Source organism: Sceloporus undulatus, chromosome 6 (genome assembly GCF_019175285.1).
Source record: "Sceloporus undulatus isolate JIND9_A2432 ecotype Alabama chromosome 6, SceUnd_v1.1, whole genome shotgun sequence".
Classification (NCBI taxonomy): Eukaryota; Metazoa; Chordata; class Lepidosauria; order Squamata; family Phrynosomatidae; genus Sceloporus; species Sceloporus undulatus.
In genome coordinates this window covers 129,984,184-130,009,459 of record NC_056527.1, presented here as the reverse complement: position 1 = coordinate 130,009,459, position 25,276 = coordinate 129,984,184, and the positions used below count along the sequence as shown (strand labels likewise).

General features: G+C 42.1%; 1 protein-coding gene across 5 annotated transcripts in view; it reads left to right on the top strand.

Moving 5' to 3' along the window:
* The window catches only part of ROBO3 (roundabout guidance receptor 3), a 167,934-nt gene that overhangs the window by 113,469 nt on the left and 29,189 nt on the right, over positions 1-25,276 (top strand). For 4 of the 5 annotated variants that reach the window (XM_042476240.1, XM_042476238.1, XM_042476236.1 and 1 more), the window contains exons 3-9: positions 1,020-1,177; positions 1,961-2,081; positions 2,559-2,697; positions 4,285-4,412; positions 7,796-7,807; positions 14,554-14,678; positions 17,479-17,650. In XM_042476240.1, the coding sequence (XP_042332174.1) occupies positions 1,020-1,177; positions 1,961-2,081; positions 2,559-2,697; positions 4,285-4,412; positions 7,796-7,807; positions 14,554-14,678; positions 17,479-17,650 (855 nt within the window). The remainder of the gene's footprint in view (positions 1-1,019; positions 1,178-1,960; positions 2,082-2,558; positions 2,698-4,284; positions 4,413-7,795; positions 7,808-14,553; positions 14,679-17,478; positions 17,651-25,276) is intronic. The other variant, XM_042476239.1, reaches the window with a different exon arrangement.

The window sequence follows — 25,276 nt, the reverse complement described above, 5'->3', positions numbered from 1 at the left end:
AATAATAATAATAATAATAATAATAATAATAATAATAATAATAATAATAACTAGGCCCAAACAGTGGTGCCAACATTCAACACCGTCTGAGGTGTTTGACCTCAGCAGTAGTTTACACACAGCAGAGTGCAGAAACACAACCCAGTATGCAGTACTGCAGTATTTGGCAACAAGGCGCTGACCAACCTGAATCGAGGCACAGACACAGTTGGACTTCTTCCAAAGTCCTTGGAGGCATTTATCTTCTTGTTACAATACATACAATATATACAACAAAAGCTCTGACTTCTGTCAACATACTCTTGTCTGATATATTTACAATCCACACTCTCCAAACTAACACACCAACTCTTCTCTCCAATCCACTATCCTCAACCCACACCTGCTCTGGGTTTCACTACTAACAACTAAGGATTGACACCTCACCATTTAGAGCCATATAATTATTTTATAACATCTTAAAGAGACATTTTACCCAACAGAAGGAGGAGGACAGGCTGCTTACCTGTAACTGTGTGGTCATCTGTAAATTCACACAACCCTTCTTGTCCTCCCCTCATTGTGTCCTACCTGTCCTTGGTTCCATGGGTGCTGCTATAGTGGTGTCCACAGAATTGAGGTGTACTAAGGAATAGGATCATCTGGAGTTTGGCAGGGATACATCCAAAGACTATATGGCTGTAGAAAGTTCCAAATGAAGCACTGCACAGGCACAAATAACCCATTTGTGTGAGTTCACAGATGATCACTCGAAGAATCACAGTTACAAGTAAGCATCCTTCCTTTTCCATGCAAAACATGCACAAGCATTTTTCATGCAGTATGAGTCCTGAACTGGAACTTCCCAAAAAACCTCTGTTGTTGTTGTGTTGCATATTTGGAATATTTGTGGAATATTTTCTAATATTCTTTCCATCCCTAATGCAGAAGATTACCTGCAGATGTTTCTCTACCTTTCTCCAGGTTTTGTGATTTCCTTTAAGCATACCCTCAGATTTTTTTTCTCCTCTTTCTTCCAGTCTTGAGAGATGACTTCCGGCAGGCTCCTAGTGATGTGGTAGTGGCAGCTGGTGAGCCAGCTGTGATGGAGTGCATCCCGCCAAGAGGACACCCAGAGCCTACCATTTCCTGGAAAAAAAACAATATCCGCATCAGCGATAAGGATGAGCGCATTACGGTGAGGCCAAAGACATTCTTGTGCCTCTTTAACATCTAAAGTATTTCCGTGTTCATGACCTTATCATGAGTTGCACTGTCCTCTCCATTAGTGGTACAGCATTATACGTGGGCGCGCTTTACTCAGTCTTGAGCGTACACGCTCAAACCGCGGGGCACACGTGGGGTGCAATGGGTGGTGCGTCCCATTCAAATTATTTTGCCCAACCACCCCCAGTAGCTAGAACGCCAAGTCAAGGATGAGATATTGAGAGGAGCAATAGCATAATGATTGGGGTGGGGCTGTGAGAGATAGGTTAAGTCAGGGACTGAAGCTTTTTTTGTCCTGGGGATCAGATTGCCCATCGAGACTAATCCAGTGGTCTGGAGGATGTCAGGGCATGAGCCTCCTCCTCAAAGCCCTTGTCCTTCATCAGACCCCCAACCCTTCCTCTTGAAACCTCAAAAACAACCACATCCAATGCCCATTTTCACTGTAAAGAAGTTAAACCAGCCAGTATTTGGAAGAATTCCTCCAAGCAGCATTTCTTCAAATGCTCCATGCTGTTTCGAGGGAAGGGAAACCTCTTGTTATTAGAAAAGATGGGGATGTTGCTCTTAGCATGCTTCTCACCATTCTAATTTGAGCAGTAAGTGGCTAGAAAGCTAGAAAGATCCTGGAATCTTTGCTTCCTTTCCTGCAGTAGTCAAGAGCAATTGGTTGCCAGCAAAACACAAGCATGAGCCAGATGAGTTTACATGTAGACATCTTTAGACAGAATTTCCTGTTGATGTTTCACCTTAGATCCGAGGTGGGAAGCTGATGATGTCAAACACAAGGAAGAGTGATGCTGGAATGTACATCTGTGTGGCCACCAACATGGTGGGTGAACGGGACAGTGAGCCTGCGGAACTGGTGGTGTTTGGTATGTATCAGCAAGGTTTTTACTAAAATGGGCTAGAGGATAAATATGTCCACCCCAATTCTGCAAGGTGAGCAACGCTGCAACAAAGACTTTCCATAGCAGTGTCCTGCTTCTGATCATCACAGGATCACTCACTGGTGGGAGAGGGGTAGAGATATCCTCCTCCTTGCACCTGTATAGGAAGCTGTATCTGCTTTGCCCACTACTGGTTCTTAAAGCTGGGGAAGGGCATTTATGTAGTCCTGCAGTAAGACTTTGTAGTCTTATTGAATACAGGTCAGCTATGAATCTGTAACATTAGGTTACTAATACATAACTGCAATACTGAATTCCAGCCTATAACGGTAACTAATTTAAAATATAACTTTCCAGGCCTGGGTGGGGCTGTGTGAGTAAATTTGGGTCAAACAAGATGAGAATGGTAAGTGCCTCTTCTTCTCACCTTCTTTCTTTCACTGTTATTTTTGATCCTGACAGAGCGCCCCACTTTCATCAAGAGGCCCATAAACCAAGTGGTGCTTGCTGAGGATACTGTGAATTTCCAATGCGAAGTGCAGGGCGACCCAGTGCCAACCTCACGCTGGCGCAAGGAGGAAGGGGAGCTTCCTCGAGGGAGGTCAGTGGCAGCTACGGAAAGTTCTCCCCCCCACCACCATATATTCGTCTTGGGTCTAGGCTATCTAAAAGACTGTATCTCCTTTTATGAGCCCATTAGAGAGCTAAGATCATCTGGAGAGGCCCTTCTCTCTATCCCACCACTCCCTTAGGGGTTTTGGGTAGGAATGAATGAAAGAGCCTCAGTGACTGCTCCTAGGCTCTGGAAGGGCCTCCCTAGAGAGTCCAGAATGGTCTTTTGGAAGCAGGTAAAATATTTTTTGTGCTGTCATGCTTTTTAAACTGACAAAGGTTGAGCTTTCAAATGCTATGCAAGGCAGATGTCAAGGTTTATATATAGTTTTTAATACTATATATTTAATACTATATAAACTGTACTATTTTAAATTTGTTGTTAGCTGCCTTGAATTCCTGTATTGGGAAAAGGGTGGGATGTAATTAAATAAATCAATAACAAATAATAATAATTTTTCTCTTGGGGATCATATGGGGTCCTGCTGGAAATGTAGGCAGATGGTTCTGGAAACTAGAACTTTCATTAGTTATGTAATTACTGAATGCCCTTGGGGGTCAAATAGTACCTTTCAGTATCATTCACCTTCCCCCCATAAAATAAGAAGTGTTAAGGAGTTTGCATTTTCAAAGAGCTATGGAAATTGCTAGTAATAACAATAATGCCTAGAAAGAGATTCATTCAGGCCTCAAGCAACAAATGGTGGTTCTGTTACACTCCAGAGCTCACAAAGGTCAGCTGAACAGTTTCAAGACAGTTATGGTGAAACGAAAATGTGGCTCCCAATCTTCTTGCCTTGATTTCAGGCTGAGAAAAAACCATTCTGCTTAATCTCTGGGACAAAGAGGTAGTTGGTACAATGGGGCTGATGAAAAATATCATCACAGGCAATTGCACCAGTCAATTAAAGAGTGCTGTCTTTGTTTCCTTCCACTTCAAATGTTCCTATATGAAGATGAAGGATATGGGTTGGGCTTTTTTGTGACAGCCTCCCTGCTCGCACTCCTGGAAATAAGGAAGACATTCCCAAGCCAGTGAAGAAAAAGATTAAGTTGCTTGCACCAGTGATCCTAAAAGTGTGCTTAAAATTCTTAATATGGTTAATGTGGCATAGAACATCAGTGATGGCTCTCTTTTTCAATTCCATTGATGTTCCTGAGAAATGTGCCTGTTTAATAAGGATGCTTTTGTGTAGATCCTCATAGCATATGTGGGTTTTTTTTAAAGCATATTAATAATTGCTGATTGCCACTATTGTCCTTGAGGAGCCCATTACAGAGGGGTATATGAGAAGCTGCTGCTCAGGAAAAGCAGTTGCTCAAAGATAGAACACATAGCCCTGCTTTCTGTTTGTAGTTTGCCTTGTTCAAAGCCCTGGCTGCTTTTGCTACTCCAGAATATGCACATGAGCCTCACTACCTGACGTTTCCAGAGTTCTTTGTTGTGCAAAGATTTGGATTTAATTACCTCCAAAGTCCCTTCCAATTCTATAATTCTTTATTATTATTATTATTATTATTATTATTATTATTATTTGGAGACACGGTAGTAACATGTTCTTTTCTACAATCCAAGATCAGAGGTTCAGAATGATAACAGTTTACACATCAGTCGGGTGAGCGCAGAGGACGAGGGGACCTATACTTGTGTGGCTGAGAACAGTGTGGGCAAATCGGAAGCTTCTGGCTCCCTCAGTGTCCATGGTAAGTACAGCACATTGGGCACAAAGGGCAGTTGCTAAAGAGGTACACTAAGAGGTGATGATAAGCAAAATGCAAATGGCACGTTTCAAGTGTAACACTTACAGGTACCGAGTCTAGCTTTGCATTTAGAATGCTGCTAGGTCACCTCTATCTCCAAGGGCTGATGGGAACAAGAGGGGCTGTAGTGAACATTATTCAACCCCAAAGTTATATAATTGTGCCAGCCAGAGGCAGCTGGTGGGTTTTAGGGGCTATTGGTAGGCTTGAGCATCTTGGATTGCTTCTTTAAAATTTGAAGTACAACCCCAAATGAATACACCACTTCACTGACAGGGAAGCGGCCAACTGCCACTGGACTGAACAATTACAAGACACTTGGTGTTTTGAAATGCCCTTCCCAAACTATACTTCACTGATTCACTTTGTTGATTTATCATCACATTTACTTCTGAATAAATCTCACTGAACACAGTGGAATTTGCTTCTGATTAAACTTGCATAGCATTATACTGTTAATTTGAATCCTCCTCTACTGACTCCCACATACAACATGGGACATGCTTTAAATCTTTGGGCTTGCTTTGAATAAAACATTTTTAGCTTTTTACATTTTTCTCCAAGACATCCAGACATCATCACCCCACACCACAGTATTTTCGATTTTAAAATAGGACCTCATGAAATTCTAGACTGTGATTTTATATGTCTAATGAGCTTGCTTCAGTCATTGCCCTTTCTTTGAAGAAGCTGTTAACACAGCATCTCGCAAATTAAATGAGCTGTTAAAGGAAGGATTCACATACTCTTTAAACGTGTTTTTCCCCATGAGATACTGAACTGCTATCCACAGTGATGCTCTCCTCCCCTCTCAAAGTGTGGCAAAAGAGGGGGCCATTTTATATGGACATGACGTTTTGAATTTCACACAAGGCATCTTAGGATGGTAAATTCTGGGGGAAACCAAAACAACAACCACTTAATGGACTACTGACTTGTTTCTTCCACCCTCTAAGACTTAATTCTCTTGAAACACTGACAGATTGAAACATTTCTGCCTGTTACTGCCTGTTACTTCATATGTTCTCTGAGTCATGGAAGAGGGAGAGCCAATGCATGGCTGCCTTCTCCTACATCTTTATGCTGCTACTGAGGAGCGGAGGAGGCAGAGGACAGCCATGGATGGGGGCAGGCTGAGAAGAAGGGGCACACTAGAGAAAATACTGTATCTACTCATGTATAAGTCTAGAAATTTTAGTAAAAAATTGATCCAAAAAACCTAGGTTGACTTATCCATGGGTCAGTTGAACGTAATTCTTATTTAAAGAGGAACCATCTCCTTTTCTGAGTTGGGTGGTGAAAGGTAAGAGCTTACTCCATCCCAGGACAACCTAAAAGAAGCACCAAACCCCTCTACTCTTTCCCTTGCAGGGCTGTTTCTAGCCTTTTTGAATGTCTGGGTGGGAAAATAGCAGCATGCTTTGGCGTCATTTTTCTTTCCTTCATCTATTACATCCTTTGTTACATACCTCCAAGTTTCACCCCCGACATATACACGGGTTATATCAAAATCCATAATTTTTGCCCCAAAACCTGTTCTCGACTTATACATGAAGTTGACTTATAGCTGAGTATATATAGTACCTGCATTGCACTCTTGGGTTAGTTGGACATTTTAAAAGATACCTTTTAAAGTTCGCCTGCTCTCTTCCTCCCTTCTGTCCAAATGAGAAAGGCTGGTGTTGGCGTCAGAAAAAGGAAGAAAGAGTCAGATACTGAGCGTATGGCTTTAGGGAGAAGGCAGCTTCTCTGCTGGGCTGGCTGCTCAAAACAATGACACAGGGCACACTGTTGGACTGGGTTGGATTGAGGCATACAGGAAAGTCATTACTTGGGTGTAGCTATATGAAGTAGCTTTCTGGACTTAATATAGTAACAAGTAACATTTTGCTGGGTGATCAAAGTAATGAATGATGCAACTACTACCTTTAAAAAATATAGTTCTATTTCTAGTGGTTCTCAAGAGCATGATTCAACTTGTTTAAAGGACTTTTTTTTCTTGGCAGGGAAACTGTGTGAGGTTCAAAAAGGGCAGAAGGCTGAATGTATGCTACAGAATATGTATGGCCTTCATGGTTACCCATAAATGTGTTACAGAGTTGTATTGCCTACTTATTTGATATACTCAGTTTTGCATTTTTTCTCTAGACTATCCCAAAGGATCAAAATGGACCACCATTTTAGAGAAACCAAAACATTAAATTGATGTGTTTTTTGTAAATGCTATAAAAACCCTGGCCAACTGCAGAATAATAGAATTGAAACTAAACAGCCACATCGTATTCCCATATTAGCCCTAGTGGGAAGGATTTATAGCATTAGTAGGGGATTTTCCAGTTTTTGCAAGTCTCCATAAGGAGGGAAATGTCTCGGTACCTTTCAGCTTATCTGTGGCCTGTTACAGACTGCCAAAATAAGGCTGCTTCGGGTCTCTTTGGAGGTATGCTATTTAAATGATGCATTATTATTATTATTATTATTAAACTTTATTTATATAGCGCTGTAAATTTACACAGCACTGTACATAAAATCATTTAATTAGACGGTTCCCTGCCTCCATGCTTACAATCTAAGAAGACACGACACAAAAGGAGAAGGGAATGGTTGAGGGGAAGGGGATTAGGTCCAGCATTCTTCTCTCCCTCTGAGGCCTGGACCATGGCAGATGGACAGATGGAGGGATCTGTATCTTAAGGACAGGACTGATGGCGTTTGCCCACCCTCTCTCCCCCTCAGAGGCCAGGATGGAGTTGGATGCCTTTGGGGAGGGCGCCGTTCCTTTAAGGGAGGCCTGATGGGATTGGCCTACCTTTCTCTCCCCCTGAGAGACCAAGATGGAGTTGGATACCTTTGGGGAGGGCGCAGTTCCTTTCTCTCCCCCTCAGAGACCAAGATGGAGGTGGATACCTTTGGGGAGGGCGCAGTTCCTTTCTCTCCCCCTCAGAGTCCCAAGATGGAGGTGGATACCTTTGGGGAGGGTGCATGGGTCCTAAGAGTCCGGAGGTCACGCCAAAGCCACACTGCATTCCTAAGCACTGGAGGGCAGCTTTGGTGCAGCTTCCGGATTCTTCGGATGCATGCATCATTTAAACAGCATACCTCCAAAGAGACCCGAAGCAGCTTTATTTTGGCAGTCTGTAACAGACCTGTGCTTCATGTGTTGATTTGACCAATAATTCTGTTCATATTTGGCCTCTGGTTCCCTTCTGTCCTAATGATAGACACCCTTTCCTATTGACACTTTAAACATTCATGCCAACTTAATATGATCCAAATCATCTCATACTTTTTTGTTTTGTTTTTTTCATATGTTCTCTTTGTTCCAGTTGGCCCATTCCGTAAGTATCCATTTCATCTCATAACATTGCTGCATGCTGGGATGGCTGAGGGTTGGCAGTCATTGGTCCGTTTTGTGCATGTGACTCAGGATATAGTATTACTTTACAGAAGGGTCCAAAAACAATACATTCTTTTGACCGTTTATTATAAAAGCAAAATTAGGTAGCATATCTACTATCGGTACATGATTTACAGTGCAATCCTCTACCTATTTTATCAGTTGTTTGTCCCATTAACTTAAAATGTATTTCCAGGTAAGTGTGTATAATGAGTTATGGAATTGCATTCTTAGCCCTCTAATTCCTTTGCACTCCCAGAATTTTGCTGCCGTCTGAACTGGACTGCATTACACCCTTTTACCTTTGTAAAAATTATGCAATATTGGTATTTAATAAGCCTTGGTCTTGTCTCCTACAATGATCATAAATCTGTCTTGGCTCTATGAGAAGATTGTTTTCTGAGCTGCAACGTGGCAACTAATACTGAGTCCGTGTAATGACCTTTCCTTGACACATTTCTCCTACCCCTCTTTTATATCGCTCTACATGGACGAGAATGTTTCCTACCAATTTGAAGCAGGCCCCAGAATCATAGAATCATAGAATTGTAGAGTTGGAAGTGACCACAAAGGCCATCCAGTCCAAACCCTGCCATGCAGGAACTCTCAATCAAAGCATCCCCAACAGATGGCCATCCAGCCTCTGCTTGAAGACCTCCAAGGAAGGAGACTCCACCACAACCTCTGAGGATGGAGTGTGTTCCACTGTTGAACAGCCCTTACTGTCAGGAAGTTCTTCCTAATGTTGAGGTGGAATCTCTTTTCCTGTAGATTGCATCCATTGCTCCGGGTTCTAGTCTCTGGAGCAGCAGTAAACAAGCTTGCTCCCTCCTACCTCATTTCCTTTCTCTTTTTTCATGAGTGCTTTTTTCTTTGTGCATCAAAAACTTGGAATGGCATATCCTGCCCTGTCATGGATAATGATAAGGGAGAGTGAATTTTTGGAGGTCTTGTATGGGCAGACCTCTGAAGTCCAATGCTCTATTTAGTTCTAGTTGGTGCACTATCCTGTCACCTAGTGACGCAGTACAAGCATTACACAATATTTGATGGTTAACATGTCTTTGAGTGTATGTTTATGTGCCTTTACGTTGCTCATTGTTTCTCAAAATGGAATACTACCCTTCCCCCAAAATGGCATCTATCCTGAACTTTTGCATATTTCTTAGCTGGGGCCCCTATAATGTAAGAAAGAGAGGCATGTTCTTACATTTTAATCACGACTTTCTATTTAAAATAGTGCTCATGGTGATTAACAACTAAGATTTATTTTTATTTCATTTATTTCATGTCAGTGTTACCTTTCTCCTAGGAAGGGGCCCAAGGCAGCTTACAAGATAAAAACATCCCACAAAATTCACAGTAATTTTTAAAAATTAAATCCATCTATTTAAAACAATATAAGTTAACATAAAAATATACACGTAACAACACTCCCAAATAAGCCACGCTGTCATGATTTTTAAAAATATTTATTTAAAGACCATTTAAAAAATAACAGCCATTAAAATAAACCACAATAATAGGACTATTGAAAAGATGTAATCTTGCAGACATCCTAAAAGCAAAGCAGTGGGAACTGTCCTCATTTCTCAAGGGAGTGCATTCATCAGTCTGAACACCACAAGAGAAAGCCTTCCTTTCCTACAGGCCTGTGAGCCAGGCCTCCAAAGGTGATGGCACTGTCCTGAAGACATCTCCTGAGGCCCTCACCTCTGTGCTTGCTTTCAAATAGTTTTACTCTGACTGGGAATCACAGAATAGTAGAGTTGGAAGGGATCCCAAGGGCCATCTAGTCCCATCTGTTGAGAGTGCAGGAATCCACAACTGAAGTTTCTCTGTTGGATGGCCATTAAACCTTTGTTCAAAACCATCAGTCAAAGAGATGCCATCACCTTCCAAGGTGCTCCATTCCATTGTCAGACAGCTTCTACCACTAGGAAGTTAGATCTAAGTGCCTCCCAGATATTTGTCTGTGGTTTGCATATCCTTGAAATGAAAACCTGAACAGCTGCATTTTCTTTTTTCATCAGAGAGCATGACTCTTGACAGATCTCCTTCCTTTATTGTTTGGTTTTTTGCTTTCTTTTGTTTTTGGCTCATAAATCACCCATGGACAAAGCCCTATGCTTTTCTTGTAGCCAGGAAGATAATGGCCCCAAAAGATAATCTTCCCAAAGGGGAAATGCTGGGTGATAGGAAATGCTACTTTTTCCTGATCCTTCATTCTTTGGTGAGCTGCTAGCAACGCCGTTCAATTTCCTGCCTCGGGGAGGATGGGAGGTATTGAAGTTGAAAGGGGTGTAACTACCACCGTCTCTTATCTGCATGCTAGATTTGTGGGTGGCAGGGACATTTCCTCAGGAATGCAAGGTCATTCTTGCCTTCATTTTATCTTTTTCCTTTTGAAGTGGGAAAGGCAAAGTGGGGTGAGGCCAGGGGTAGAGGCAGGCAGTCATGAATATCCTGAGTCACAATATCCCTTCCATCATCCAGACTCCAGCCTTTGAAGTGATGCCTGTTGTGTTTGCGTCACACACACACAGAGAAAGAGAAACCTGGAAGGAGGATGGGGCTTTTCTAGCAATTATTAACCAAAGAGGCAAAATTACTGCCTTCCTTCCAATCCATTTACATTTTGATTTGATTATGGAGCAGGTGGCATGACCAAGACAACAAGCTGTTGCTCTGGAAGATCAGAAGTCCCTCTGCTTGCATCCAGGCACATGTCTGAATGCATCTCCCTTTGCCCTCTGCAGAATTGGTCCAAGGCAGCTGATCTCCACTCGCAGTGACTATAGAATGATTGTTTCTATTGTTGCCTCCCACTTCTCCACCAATTGCTTAACCATGACTGTAGCCACCAGGGGACAAAGTGTGACCTCTGGCAAAGGAGATGTGACCTTTGCTGGACTCCTAAGGAAAAAGTGGCAGGTTGCTGTTTTTTATTGCTGCTCTTCTCCTTCAGAATTTATGGCCATCCATCCGAAAAAGCAAAAGCAATTGCTCCCAAATGCTTTACAGAGTGCAATGTGACCCAGAGCCTCAAGTTACAAAGTCATACACACACTTGCAGAAATGCTCCTGACCCCAAGCTTTGATGGTTTGTGGGCAAAGGAAGAAGGGGTGTATTTGGTTTCCCGTGGGGTTCATGCTGAACATATCAGAACAATAAAATCAAGGAAGAAAATATCCTAAGCACGTGATCACCCCAAGGTTCGTATAACATTTTATGCTGGTACTGAGGCACTACATTTTTACCTTTATGGATAAGATTACAGAAACTTGTGAGTTCTGGGGAGATACTGGGACTTAAAAAAAAGATTGCCTGTAATGGACAGAATTGTGGGTGCCTTTGTTACTTAAGTTTCCCTTCAAAACCCAAGTTTCTTCCGTAACACTTGCTGGAATCTTTAAGCAGACTAGTTTCACAAATAAGGGCCAGAAACATGTGATAAACCAGGGGCCAGGGGAAAATAATAAGTCCCTCATCCATATTCTACAAGATAAGAAAAGTAGGCATTGAATGATTCTTTCGGGGGAGGGAATTCCATAAATCTGGTGTCACCACCAAAAAGACCATGGACAGAATTCGAAATCTACTTAGTTTGTTATTGTGTGCCTTCACATATGCATAAATAAGTAACATCTCCCTTTGACCCAACCACCCCAACACCTTCTTTTCTGAGCATCAGCTCCACTGAAAGAAGGCGGTCCATTCTGCTGGTAATCATGGCATATGTGGACGATGTTTCCATCCCCTCTCCTGCCAGTCACAGTCTGTGGCATGGAAGTGTGGCAAGGTTCCTGCTTCTGATTGTCACAGCCCCATGGCTGAAAACCACATCCACCAGCATCCCAGTCACTAGCACAATGGACGTGCTTCTTTTGGCATCCCTGATGCTTTCAGGATCATGTATACAGATCTGTAAGTGAGATAACGGAATTCCAGCCCATCTTTCTCATTAGCCACTTGTCTCGCCTCATTGTTGTTTTAAATTAATATTTTAATTGGATTTATTGTTTAATGCTTTTAATTTTTTATTATTTTTTATTTATATACTACTTTTCCCAAAAATGGGACTCAAATTGGCTTTGTACCACATATGGTTCCACTTGTTTTAACTTATATTGTAAGCTGCTTCGGGTCCCTCATCAGGAGAAAGATGGGATATAAAGAAAAGAAAAGAGAAAAAGAAGTTTGGCGGGGCACTCAAAGGAGAGCCTTAGTTGGTGATCTCAGCATAAGGCCAGAAACTGGTTTTCTGGTATCAGCACCTTTGTCCAACCCAACTTGATGGTTCCTTGACAAAGAAAATTACCGCACTGGGGAAAAAACGTTCCCCAATGCGTTCTCATGGGCGCGAGCCCAAAACGTGATGGGAGCCCGATGGGTCCCAGAACGCTAGTTTACCACATGGCGGAACGCTGCCGTCACCACCGGGCGTTCCCATTGGGTTCCCAATGTGTTCCAGGAGGCGCCATTCTGGGAACGCTTTTGAGTATTGGGCACAGTTCAAAGTTTTGTCTAACTGAGCCAATCTGAGCACTGGAAGAGGAACTGGCTGGGCCTGGGACTCTGCACTTCTTCCAATTTTAAATCCTGACCATACTAATCTCCTCCTGCTCTGTCAAACAGTGAATAACTATTACACATCATCAGTCATGTCTTTGCTTTATATGGAAAATAGCAAAGTTCGCGTGGGGCAGGAGACTGGATAACAGGCACCTGCTCACTCACAGACACCTCCCGATTAGCATGCGAGTAACCTAGCAATCTATAACTTCATTAAAGTGAGGCTTGCAGTGATCAGCATGACAATGGTGCACCTGAAGCTCCTTTTTATAATGGCCCAGTGGCCGATAAATACTTTCTACTTCTGCAAGAGAGATAACTTTTGTTTCTTTGTTGTTTTAGGTAATTTGGAGGGGAAAGCAAAGAAGTGATAAGGCCAGTGATTAGCATTAAAAAAAAAAGCCATTTGTCTTGCTTTGAGTGCAAAGGTAGAGGTTCTAAACCAGGAAGGAATTTAAATCCAATACATGATTTATGGTCAGATGACTGATTTAGGAAACTTGTTCTTTTCTTATCTGCCTCTGTCACATTTTATACTTTATTCCATGGCAAGATGATATTTTCTGCAAACATTTAAAGGGAATTTTTAAAAAAAATTAAATCCCAGACCGGTCTGGAAACGCACTTATATGCTGGCTGTCATTTTAATGTCATGTCTTCTCTTTCTTCTGCCACACTCTAATGCTTTGAATCATCCCTATCGTTATCATTTTCTTTGTGAAGGCATCTATTTGTTATTGTTTCTGAAACCTTCTGGATTGCACCAGTGGGAATGCATGAAGCAAAAGTAGGCATTTCTGCTATGCAGCAACATAAGATGTGGCCATATGCCAAGTTAGACTTTTGGTCCTCCTAGCTTAGCGTTGTCTCCGTTACCTGATGGTGGCTTTCTAGTTTTGGGGAAAGTCTTTTCCAAGTCATGCCTGAGATTGAACCAGGAAACATCAGCACATAAAGTGTATGTGCTGCCTCCAGCGGTGCAGCTACAATGGGATAAAATGAGGGTATTGTCCTCCCAATATACATATTGCCCCCCCCACTCTTCTTTAGTTCTCAAATCTGTAGCATTATAGTAATTTAAGACTTCAGATGAGCGTTTAGAGTTTAGGATCAAAGAAAAGGAGCAGGAGAATTACCAAGGGAATGGAAATACAGCATATAGAAGAGATCTAGGCATGAAAGATTTTCAACTTCTCAATCTCTGCCATGCTAGAGTGAAATGGAAATATGGTTACAAGTCCAAATGCTCCAATGCAATGATTAGTCCCAAGTAGAGTAGACCCCTTGAATCAATGGGATTTGTATAACTGCAGACTTATCAATCAGCAGTTGATCACCTGGTTGTGTGACAAACAACTCCTGCTGAAATACCTCTCTTACACAACCATTAAAGCCACAGAAATATTTTCAGTCTGGCACTCCTAGTTGGAACTGGCAATTGAATTTAGACCAATAATTTATTAATTAATTCCTAATGGCAGAACCTTTCACTTTATAAGGACACACTCATGAATATCCCAGTGTCAGTGGTGTGATGAGTGACTAGAGCAAGTATGAAAAGCCTAGTGCCAAAATGGGCCTTCTTCATGCTACATTTGGTGCAGGTTTTGCATTTCCAGAACTGTGTTGGACTGACTCTGTTTGGAGGAATGTGGAAAATTAAAATAGAATTCTCAGGCATCCTGGAGCCACTATAAGTCCTGAGTAAACCCACCAGGGCCCAGTGAAAAAGAAGCAGACCTTGGAAATATTACTTTGCTAGATCGAGTCTTAGAATTGTAGTCTTAAAAAAATGACTACCAAATTCTGAGAAGTAGCATCAGAAGGCATTTTGCCAGTAGCTATCTTGAACCTGAAGCCAGCCCTGCTCAGGATTAGACCTGTAGGGTTTCCACTGCCTCCCAACAATGCTGGCTACTGCAGAAGTGATACTTGTGGAAGGCACTAAGCAAACCTGAAATGGAGGACCTTAATGGAACCATATGGGAGACACTTTCCCCCTCCCTCACAATTTTAATTTGCCCCTTTAGTTTTCACACACATGGAAGAGACTTGTTCAGACCTTTCACACTTCTCTGTCTTTCTCTTTCTCCCACCTTTTCTCTTCTCAGTTCCACCTCAATTAGTGACCCGTCCTCGGGATCAAATTGTAACCCAAGGCCGAACCGTGACTTTTCAGTGTGAGACGAAAGGAAACCCACCACCAGCTGTTTTCTGGCAAAAGGAAGGGAGTCAGGTAGGTATAGGATGATGCCTTTGGTCATAACTCATGTTGTTAATCTGTTCATTGTTGTTGTTCCTCCCCTTGATCCATGGGGAGAGGTGAGTAAGAAATAACAATGACAGTTATTATTATATGGGAGACTACAGTCCATCAAATAAAGACATAGTTCTGGCTCAACCTGGTTTTTAAGGGGTATTTATTCCTCTGGTAAAAATTACATACAGATTATGATGTAGTAACAATAGTGTAGGGGTTGGATGAAGGCATCTCCATGCTCAGGTGGCCACATGAGATGCTTGACAAGTGAGACAGCTTCTAGATCATAGGTGGGGAAATCCTGCAGTCTGGGATTATTTTATGGCCCTGACTTCATGTATCATGTTGAAATGGAGTGTGCCAGAGAAAACAAGAACATAAACAGTCACATATCTTTGCCTACTGAGATGTTAACCCCATTAAATTCAGTGGAAATTACCCGGTTAAGTGTGTTTAGAGTTGCACTTTAAATACTGTGAGCCAACCCCGAGTTTATGATAGACCAAGAAATACATTCAGCTTCTACAAGAATCAGCTCTATAGCCCTAAGGAAAACTATGGTTGTGGTCACAATTTTATCTCTAAGCAATTAAAATGCAGCAGCATTCCATTTCTTAAGCTTATAAGCTGCTTTCTTTGCCACTGCTCTGGTTTTAGGGGTGTTTTTTTTAAAGCTAAAATAGAAGACATTATATATATTTTTAAAAAACCTTTTTGTGTAGGTAATTCATCTTTCATTCTAGTCTTCTGAGCAAGAGCTGAGATTTTATCTAGTAGTTTGTAGCCTGGAGAGCCGTAGTCTGCCAACCAGAGTGTGTGGGATGCAGGTATGTCTCTAGAGAGACCCACTTCCTTGGAATGAACAATTGGCATTTTCTAAGTTGTCTTTAAATAGCTCTCAGCTATTACTGTGTCAGTTACTCACATCCTGAGAGAATAAGTGATGGAAAGACAAAGTGAAAGAGAAACAGGAATATTCAACATGGAGCTTTTTGTCACATAGCACATATAAAGGCAAAGTTTAGAAGTAACTCATTGTTTCCCAGTAGCTAAGGCATAATTCATTATTATTGGAATATATCAAGGGATAACTTCACTCCTTTTGCAGTGTAACTGTAGCTGTTTTAGTTACTTCCACAGTTTGTGGGTCCACACCACTAAAGTGTGTTTTCTACCAAAGGCCCAGAAGCTTATATCATTCTGATGCTTTAAAAATAACTGAAAGTATCTATTTTAGTTTCTTTTGTATAAAAAGAAAACAAAGGCCTAAATCTAATTGCTATTCCCAGCTAGGATGGGCCTAGTGGATTACTGGAATTTATGTTAGTATTTACTTATCAAGTCCAAATAGATTCAATGGATCTACTCTTTAGTTCAGACTAACAACTGGATCAAGGTTAAAGAATCATAATACTTTAGCACCATGTCGGTATCCCAGAGAAGGAGGTTGATTTCTATGAGTAACCTACAAATAATGCTTTAAAAGGTGCTTTCCAAGCTCTGTGGGGTGGAGGGGGGGAGAGGTTGTTTTATGATGGTTTCATATTCATAATCATATTTTAGAGATGAAAAGAATTTCAGATAACATCTAACCCATTGGCTTCCCTGAGGTGGGTGTTAACTCCTAGGAGATTATCACATTACAAACAGGGCGTCAAGTCTCTGACTTTCACAAATGACCCACTCTTGGCCCGTCAGGGACACGTGAGTGAAAGTGATTACACAAATCACTTTCACTCAGAAGCTCATTGAACCCGTCATTCAGCTGCTCAGGAAGTATGAGTGAAAGTGATAGCGCAAATCACTTTCACATTTCCAGTCTTTTATAATAATCGAACAACCCGTTATTACAATGATGGCTGAAAGCAGTTTCAACTGATGGCTAAAAGCGCTTTTCAACCCACTTTCATGTGAAAGTGATTTGCGCTATCACTTTCACTCAGGTCATGGAGAGGATAAGAATAGGGGAGCAATCCTATCTCTATCCCAACCCTGTGTGAAAATCTACCTAGAGAAAGATGCATCTCAAGCCGGATGCACCATTTACAAAAAATTATTAAGAAATTTGGCTACAGATGAAAAATGTAATTTATCCACCATACAGCGGGCATGTGTTTTATGCGGGCATGTCATATGCGGCTTTCAGCATACGCTGAAACTGCACTGGAAGAACCTGTCACACACCCCGGAAGAACCGTGGCATGTGCGCGCCACCGCACTGCCTCCCACCACAGGTGCGAGCTCCATTAGTTCCTATGGGGCTTCAGCATACGCTGATTTCCCCTTATGTGAAGGGATCCGGAACAGATCTCCACATAAGGGGAGGGCGCACTGTATTTTGAAATGAAACCTTTATGGTAGTGTGCCCATTATGAATATAGTCACCAAAAAAGAAAATAATAGTCATTGTGTGCCTCCAAGAGAGGTATTGTTGGAGTGACTATTCTACAAAGTGGCTGGTGGAAATTGGTTGGCATTGAAGCCTGGAACCAGTGGTGACTAATCATTCTCATATCAGACAGGTGATGAATCAACTCTGAGTTAATTTCCAAGGAGCTGTCCAAAGTAGTGAACCTATTTGGGGGGTAGCATTCAGAACTTTGGATACCTTCATGAAAGTTTAGACAAATTTCAAACAGATTCACCAACACATTGACCTGGAAGCTGCCAGCTGCCTTTGGTGAGAAGTACAATAATGCTCCTTCTCTTAGTTGTTCTTCTATTTTCAGTTTGTGAGAACTCAAGAAATCTTCTTTTCCTAATTCCTTTTCCGTAGATTCTTCTTTTCCCCAGTCAGCCTCCTCAGGCTATGGGGCGCTTTTCTGTGTCTCCAAGTGGTGAGATGACCATCACAGATGTGCAGACCTCAGATTCAGGCTACTACATGTGCCAGGCAATTAGTGTGGCAGGAAGCATCTTGGCCAAAGCCCTCCTGGAGGTGGAAGATGGTAAGTTATCTGTTGCGCGCCAATGCAGAGTTTCAGCCCTGCCTAGAAGTGACTAGTAGAAAAGCTGGTTGACGTGTTACTCCAGTCACAATAAGAAACTGTGGGAAGGGCTTTAATAGCATCAGTGGGGCTGGGAGGGTAGGCAAAGAGTCCACAGAAAGACCTATCTCATTCCTTAAAAATAGCTCCTTATTAACGATGCAGAGAACAATCCTCAAAGCACTGAGCAGCAGGATGAACTAGCTGGCCTTCAAGATCCTTTTAAATGTTATTATAGTATCCTATGGGGGAATCATAATTTAGCAATTCCTAAATCCATATCATTATCTTATACCAGGCAATGGTGGGCATCAATTCAAAAATATTAAAATAATTTGTAAAGGATCTCTGCGGATCATTTTGGATGATACTCCTAACATAATACAGTGGTGCCTCGGGTTACGAAAGTAATTCGTTCCGCGGCTGCTTTCGTAACCCGAAAAGCCTTCGTAAGCCGAATTGCCATAGGCGCTAATGGGGAAAAGCCGCGATTCCGTGCGAAAAAAGCCGAAAAAAGCACCAAAAGTTTTTTCGTAACCCGAAAAAACATTCGTAACCCGAAACAATGTTTTCCTATGGGATTTTTTCGTATCCCGAAAATTTCGTAACCTGGGTATTTCGTATCCCGAGGTACCACTGTATAGAAAGAGGCGGACAATATGTTTTCCCTGTTCCACATGACAGCACTATCTGAACTAGTGGTAAGTGATAACAATATAGAAACAGGTTCACACTGTGCAGTGGGGGAAGGCACACAGTAGGATCTCTGCTGCATCTTGTCTTTCCATCTTTTCTGTATGGGAAAACATGAATTTCTGGATCTTCATTGCTTGCTGTGATAAGGCTAGCTGGTGGGATTTGTTAATATCTGTCCAAGAGGAATCTTTCTCGCTACTCTCTTTTAACTTCCTACAGCTAATGTCATATTGTGTAACCTTCCTGGGCTATATGTTTTTGCCAGGAAAAGGGAGAGAAGCAGGGGAGAGCAGAGGTTACTCTGGATCGGAGAACATTTATTGGTGAAATGCAACCACTAGAAAAGCAAAAGTGTGGGACCAGACACAAGTGATTAGGTTGCTTTCCACTTCCAGTTCCCAGGTCAGCTGGATGTGATTTGAACTATTCTTCTAAACCCATAGCTGCTACCCATTCTTCCAGGGAAGCTGTGACTGTTCAAAACAAACCATTCTATATTAAGATATAGTCAGAGTGCAAGTCATCTGTTGGGATTGCTTTGATTGTCTGTTCCTGCATGGCAGGAGGTTGGACTGAATGGGCCTTGTTCCTCTTCCAGCTAGGATTCTATGATACAAAATGATAACAAAAACAAGTTTTCTACATTTTCAGGACAATAGCATCAACAACTTGTTCCTTGACTCGCTCTGCCAAGTGATAGGATGGACTCTCAGAAAGAACCTGGAGCTAACATGGCCTGCAGAGTCTCTCAGTTTGACCAAGTGTCCACCATGTCTGTTCTTATGCCGAATAGGCCTAGTGCCTTGGTGAACTAGTGACCTGGAAATGAAAAGCTTTGTACTGCCTTCTTTCCCTGCTCACTGCCACCCACAGAGATTCTCGCCAGAGAACAATCCTTTTCCTTTGACAGAATCCTTCCCCCTTCTCTCTATTTTAATGGCCACACCTGATCCATTGGTGGCAGACATTTGGGAATGGTTAATAAGACAAAGGAGGTTGTAACCCTAAAAATCCTCATTTAGTCCCAGCATCACCAGCTGGGTTTCTATGGCAACAAGAGAAGGCACACTCTCCCCAAACTCTGGCACACCACCTTTGAGTGTGCTGAGTGTGTGTACATGTCACCCAGTGACACCTTTTCCTCTCTGTCTTTTGTGGTGTGCTATTGAGCGCCCCTGTCTACCAAGGTTTTCTTAGCAAGTAGACAAGCGTGTTGGCAACTTGCAATGTCTGTCAACACAGAGGAGCTAAAGGAGGACTGCTTACTTTCAGTGCCCCTTGACAACCCATAGATCTAAGGAGGAAGGCAGCTGGGACTTCCGTGTTGGCAGTTGCACCCCTGCCATGCCATGCCATCAAATATGATGTCAAGAGGGTTTTTTTTCTGCCGTGCAAGAGATTTGGTGACGAGGCAAGGTGGGGAGAAAGTGCTGATGATCTGAATGATGAGTGCGGGGCCTTCATGCTGAAAGCCTGGCAGGTGCGACAGATGATTCCTGTCTGAATCCAGCTCCTTTGCTTTGATTGATTTCCCTCTCCCCTTCCTCTTCCCCGCTCCCCTGTGTGAGAGCTTTTGCTGCTGATTGTTACTGGGAAATTCAATTGTGTGTGAACTCTTGAGCGCCCTTTGTCCGTTTGTGGCTTCCCAGTCGATCGAGAGTAATTAGGGCCGTAAATAACGGGCAGAGCCTGTGAGCTGGCTGGGCTGCTGGACAGGGAGGTGAAGCTTGGCCGCCCCTCGGGTTTAGTTTCAGGGGATTAGAAGGCCACATCTTTCAGATAGGCAGCACACTAATCCAGCACTGATGCTCTTTGCCTTTGAGTCCTGCTGCTAAAGAGGGCAGTAGTTCAAGTGAGCTGCTTAAATATTAGAAAGAGGGATGGGGAGGTAGCAGCCCAAAGGAAGTGATGTCACTCTGGATAGGGCCTTAGCCTTCATAATGTTTAGTTTCTTCTACATCTTGAAGAAGAGGGAATAGGTGCTTATTCTTGTCTTTACGGGGGCTTTTTAGTGGTAGGGGGTAAAAGGTAAATCCACCTCATAATCTGTGGCATTAATCACAGTGGCAACCATGGATGAAAAAAGCATTTACTTTTGACTTTCTCATTTCCGAAATTACATTTCGATGCCCACTGGAATGAAAATGGGCTCCAGTCAGGACAGAGTTATCTATCTGTTTTATCTGTTCAGTAAATGGCAGGCTAAAATCCAAGGCAATATAATATCTATTCTGAGTCACCTTTTAAATAGCCTCAAGGATGGGATGTTAAGAACAAATCTTGCCAAGAAAACCCTATGATAGGTTCACCTTAGGGTCACCATGTGTCAGAAATGACAAAAGCAGACAACAACAAGGACAACAAAGCTCCATGGACTCTGAGTAATTGAGGACAGAATTGCACTGTAATATGTGAAACAAGTAATATGTGGTTTCGATATGTGATTTGTCTCTTCTCTCTTAAAAAAGACCAGGACTGACTGTGCTTAGCCTTAGAACATTATCTGGAGGTGGAATGGAAAATCAAGGGAAGAATGGAATAGAATATCCTGGAAGAGATTGTGGCTGGTTGGCTAAAATTCTGACCGAAAGCACTTCTATCCTTATTATAATATTTTGTTGCTGTTTCCATTTTTCTGTCCTGATTCTGCATTTCTTACTTTGCCTACCAATAATCCAAGCCTGCTTGGCTGCCAGTACATACAGTATAAGGGTCAGCTTTGCTGACCAGTGGAAGTCAAATTTCAGCTTCAATTAATGGCCGTTTCTGTATCTATCTGACGACAGGAATGCCCTTTGTGGTCCTCATTGGCCTCTTTCTCCTCTCCCTTCACCCCATTTCCCTTTCCTCTGGCTGCCTGCTCAGCTTGGTTTGCCTGCGTTCAATAGGGCTGTTATTTAGTGTCATTTCTCATAGTGTCAGAGCATGCTCCCCCCAGAATATCTAGTCAATGGCATTGATCCACAATGAAACTGGCACCAATGTCAAGCATCCAGAGAAGCATGGGGCAGGCAGACTTGTGAGGGAGCTTAGTTTGTTAACACAGCTGCAGGCTTTCTCAGACAAATGAACTACAGCCACACTAATAATAACTCGTTCGGCTTAGAAGTCTGTATTTGAATTCAGCTAGGCAGAACTGGTTTGCCATTAAGAATAGATTTGGTTTGTTCCGACCCATGGTTGAAAAACAATAAATCTATTCAGGTGAACAGTCTACACTCCGATAATATTTGGAGCAGTGAAAATGGGATGATGCTTTCTAACCTCCTCCCAGCCTCCATCCACTCAGCTAAACCTCTGAATGTTATGCAGGCCAAGGGAACAAAACATAGGCCAAGGGACCATCTTTCACCCTGAGGACTAAATTCAATTTCTGAGAATTTCAGGGGGGATATTCAGGGGGGATATTTTGCAAAAGGCAAAAGGCTATCGCCTAAAATTAGGATTGTCAGGAACTCATTCACACTACACAGTTATAGCACAAGTATTCTACGTTAACTCCTATGGCAACATCCCATGGAATTCAATGATTTGCAATGTAGGGGGGGCGCATTTAAAATTCTCAGCTGGAGCATTTCATTAAACTAGAAACCTGTGTATTAGTTAGGATTGAACCATGTCAGTTAAAGTGGAATAATAGTGCTATAATTCTATAGTGTGAATTGGCAAGGAGATTTCACTGAGATTTCATGGCCCAAATCTAGGAATAGCACCTGGTGATGTCATTAAATAGCAACTGTAGTTCCTCAGAGCATCTCATTTAGGTGGTTTTTTAAGTTTAATAAATAGGACAAAGGAAAGCGAGGAGGAATCCTAAGGACTGAAGCACAGCTTTGGCACGCCTTCCGGACTCTTAGCATACCTCCAAAGTGACCCAAAGCAGCTTTATTCTGGCCTGTCTGTATGGGCCCTATGATAAAGAGGAGTCATATTATGCCTTTAATGCCATGAGAGTCCCTGGTCCCTTTCCATGTCCACATGATGAATGGGTTATTCCAAAAGGGGATGCTTTTGAATGCAGGCCTCCATGTAGGCTGGAACCCAGAACCAGTGAACCATGAATGAAGGTGTAGAGGAATAAGAAATGCTCTGATCCTGCATTGACAAGGTAGTATATGAACAAAAACAATAGAAGGCAGAAGGCAGGGTTGACTTTGCTTAGATCAGCTCTTAGTATATCAGAGTGCATGAGTGTACAGAACATACGGCTTACTTGAATCCAAAGCAAATGTACAGTCAGGGAGAAAAAAGGCAATTTCTAAATAGAAATATGAAAAATTCAAAGTGTTCCTTTTATTATGTGGTGACTGAATCCCATCCTTTGTGTGTATCAGATTCTCCCATATTAATTTTTTATTTAATTCAAGTAGTCTTTTTTCTTTTTACTTGTATTTTGTCCACAATTTCATATTCACATTTTAGCATGTTTTTTTTAAAAAAAAAAAAGCATATGGGCTTGTATGAATTTTATTTCTGTTAGCAGAAACCTTGCAGATTTACTATTTTCTCAGGCAAGGCACACATGGACCCCTTGTCTTACCATGAGTCTTTCAAGATGTGAAATGGATACCTTCGTTGATAATCTTAACTCCAGTAAAATTATTTTCTATCCCTAATTCAAAACATCTCTTTCATGCTATTTCTTAATTTTGTGTGTGTCTGTATCTCTAGTGTAAATAAAGCAGCAGGAAGAGTATTTAATAACAGCCAAATTGATTTCTCATTACTAGGTTACCTCTGAACGTTTCGTTATCACTGAACCGATATTCATTTCTCCCATTGTGTTAAATAATAGGCAAGTCTGTAGGAAATGATTTATGCTGTTCTGCCATGTTAATTCCACATGGGCACCTTGTCTCTGAATAAGAAATCTTTATCGTATCTCCTGCTCTCATAACAAGCAATTTCTGTGTAAATCGTAGCCTAGTAATGGCTTCACTTTGTTTGCCATGATAGGCAGGGTTGACAAGAGATGAAAAAGAAAGTGAGAATGATGCTTTTCAACATCTTTGAAAAAAACAGAGGCAGCTAATACTATGCAGCTGTGTGTTGCCTTTTCTTCATACACCCTGAATCTCTGCATCCTTTTGGTACGTGCAGTTGGCACATGTAGCTCTATCATTTACTGATATAGCTTGTGTGTGAATCATAGAATCATAGAATCGTAGAGTTGGAAGAGACCACAAGGGCCATCCCTGCCTTAAGAAAAAGAGATGCCATAAACTGTCTCATGTTTAATACTGCAAATGGAAGTTGCATAAAAATGTGCAGATGATCCTCCAGGCCTGACAGCAGAATCCGGCAACCTTGAGAGCAACCAGCAGGATCCTAGGGCCTTGACCAAACCCATTGGTGAGAACTCATCTGTGAAACCATTTAGATTTCCCACAGTAGTAGTGTCACTCTCTAGTACTGTGTGATGTTAAAACAGCAGACCAAATGTCCCCAGGGGTTTAGAGGTAGTACAAGTGTGCTGTGCTGCTCTTTAGGTTTCCAGCCATTTTTATTTAATTCCCCCAATCCCTCTACCTTTCCCTCTCTCCACCAGTCAGCTTTCTATAGTGGGCTCTTTGTCTTAGAGTATTTTTGCTTACTGTACTTCTGAATATCTTAGTGCCCCCAGCCTGTTGTTTGCTATCTGTGCATGGTTAGTGCTGTTTTGGCTAGATATGCATCAACAGACAGAGCTGAAAAAGCCAGAATGTTGCACTGTGTGAGTGTTGGACCATGACTCTGGAGACCAGGTTTTGAATCCTCACTCAACCATGGAAACATCCTTGGGCAAGGCACATGCTCTTGGCCTCAGAAGAAGGCAAAAGCAAACCCCCTCTGAACAAATCTTGCCAAGAAAACTCTGTGACAGGTTCACCTTAGGATCGCCATAAGCCAGAAAGGACTTGAAGGCACACAACAGCAACTCAGAACTAAACACCAGCAATGAAGAGAATGACAATAAGATGCTGGGGGAAAATGGATGTTCTACTTTTTAAAAAGCCAGCATTGTAAACAAATTCTTGCCTGGTCTGACAGGTCTCTTCTTATGTTCTCTGTGGTATTCAGAGTGGTTCTGTGCCATACCTAGTAATTAACTAGTCTGCTTTTCGTAAGAAGCTGCTCTGAGCTTCCCACATTTAGTAATTGGAAAACATTCTATCTGTCCTTTCAGAAGAGGAAGGTGATAACATAGATAAAAGGTGTGTCTTGACACATTTACTGCTGCCTGTTGTTCAAACAGTGCATCTCAAGGTAATCAATTAATGTTCACCTTTAATTGAATGTTTAATTACATGTTACTAAACAAGCTGATGGATATAAGTTGTGATACCTGTGTCTGTCATGGCAGCAAAGAAGCAATTTGTGTTCCATCATGAAATAAGCTTTTAAGATGCAGCAGAGATCAATTCCATTCTGGGGGAGTGTGTGTGTGTGTGTGAGAGAGAGAGAGAGAGAGATTGAGAGAGAGAGAATATGAAGAATAAGGGAAACATTACAGCCCAGCAGTAAGGCGTATACAAGCCAGGCTTTACAAGGATGGGGTTTTCTGTGGGTTGCATGTGGACTGTATATGGGCTGCATTCGCCCAACCATGGAAGATTTAAGTTAGGGAATGGAAGGAGTGCTATCTTGTCCTTCCTTTTAGGTTGTGAAATATCTTGGGCCAGCCCTGTCTGTGCACCTTCTGTACAATTGACTAGAGAGAGAGATGACAAAACCTACAGGGGTGGTGCTCCTTTTCCCACTCTTGGACTGTGTGCTTCTTGAGGGATGATGATCAGTCAGCAACAGCAAAAATGTTGAGGAGTTGGTGCTGCCTCAACTAGAATGGGCCACAGTAGATGCCCCAAAATGCCTACTCTTGCAGCGCGTCCTCCCATGGGTAGACGTAAATGA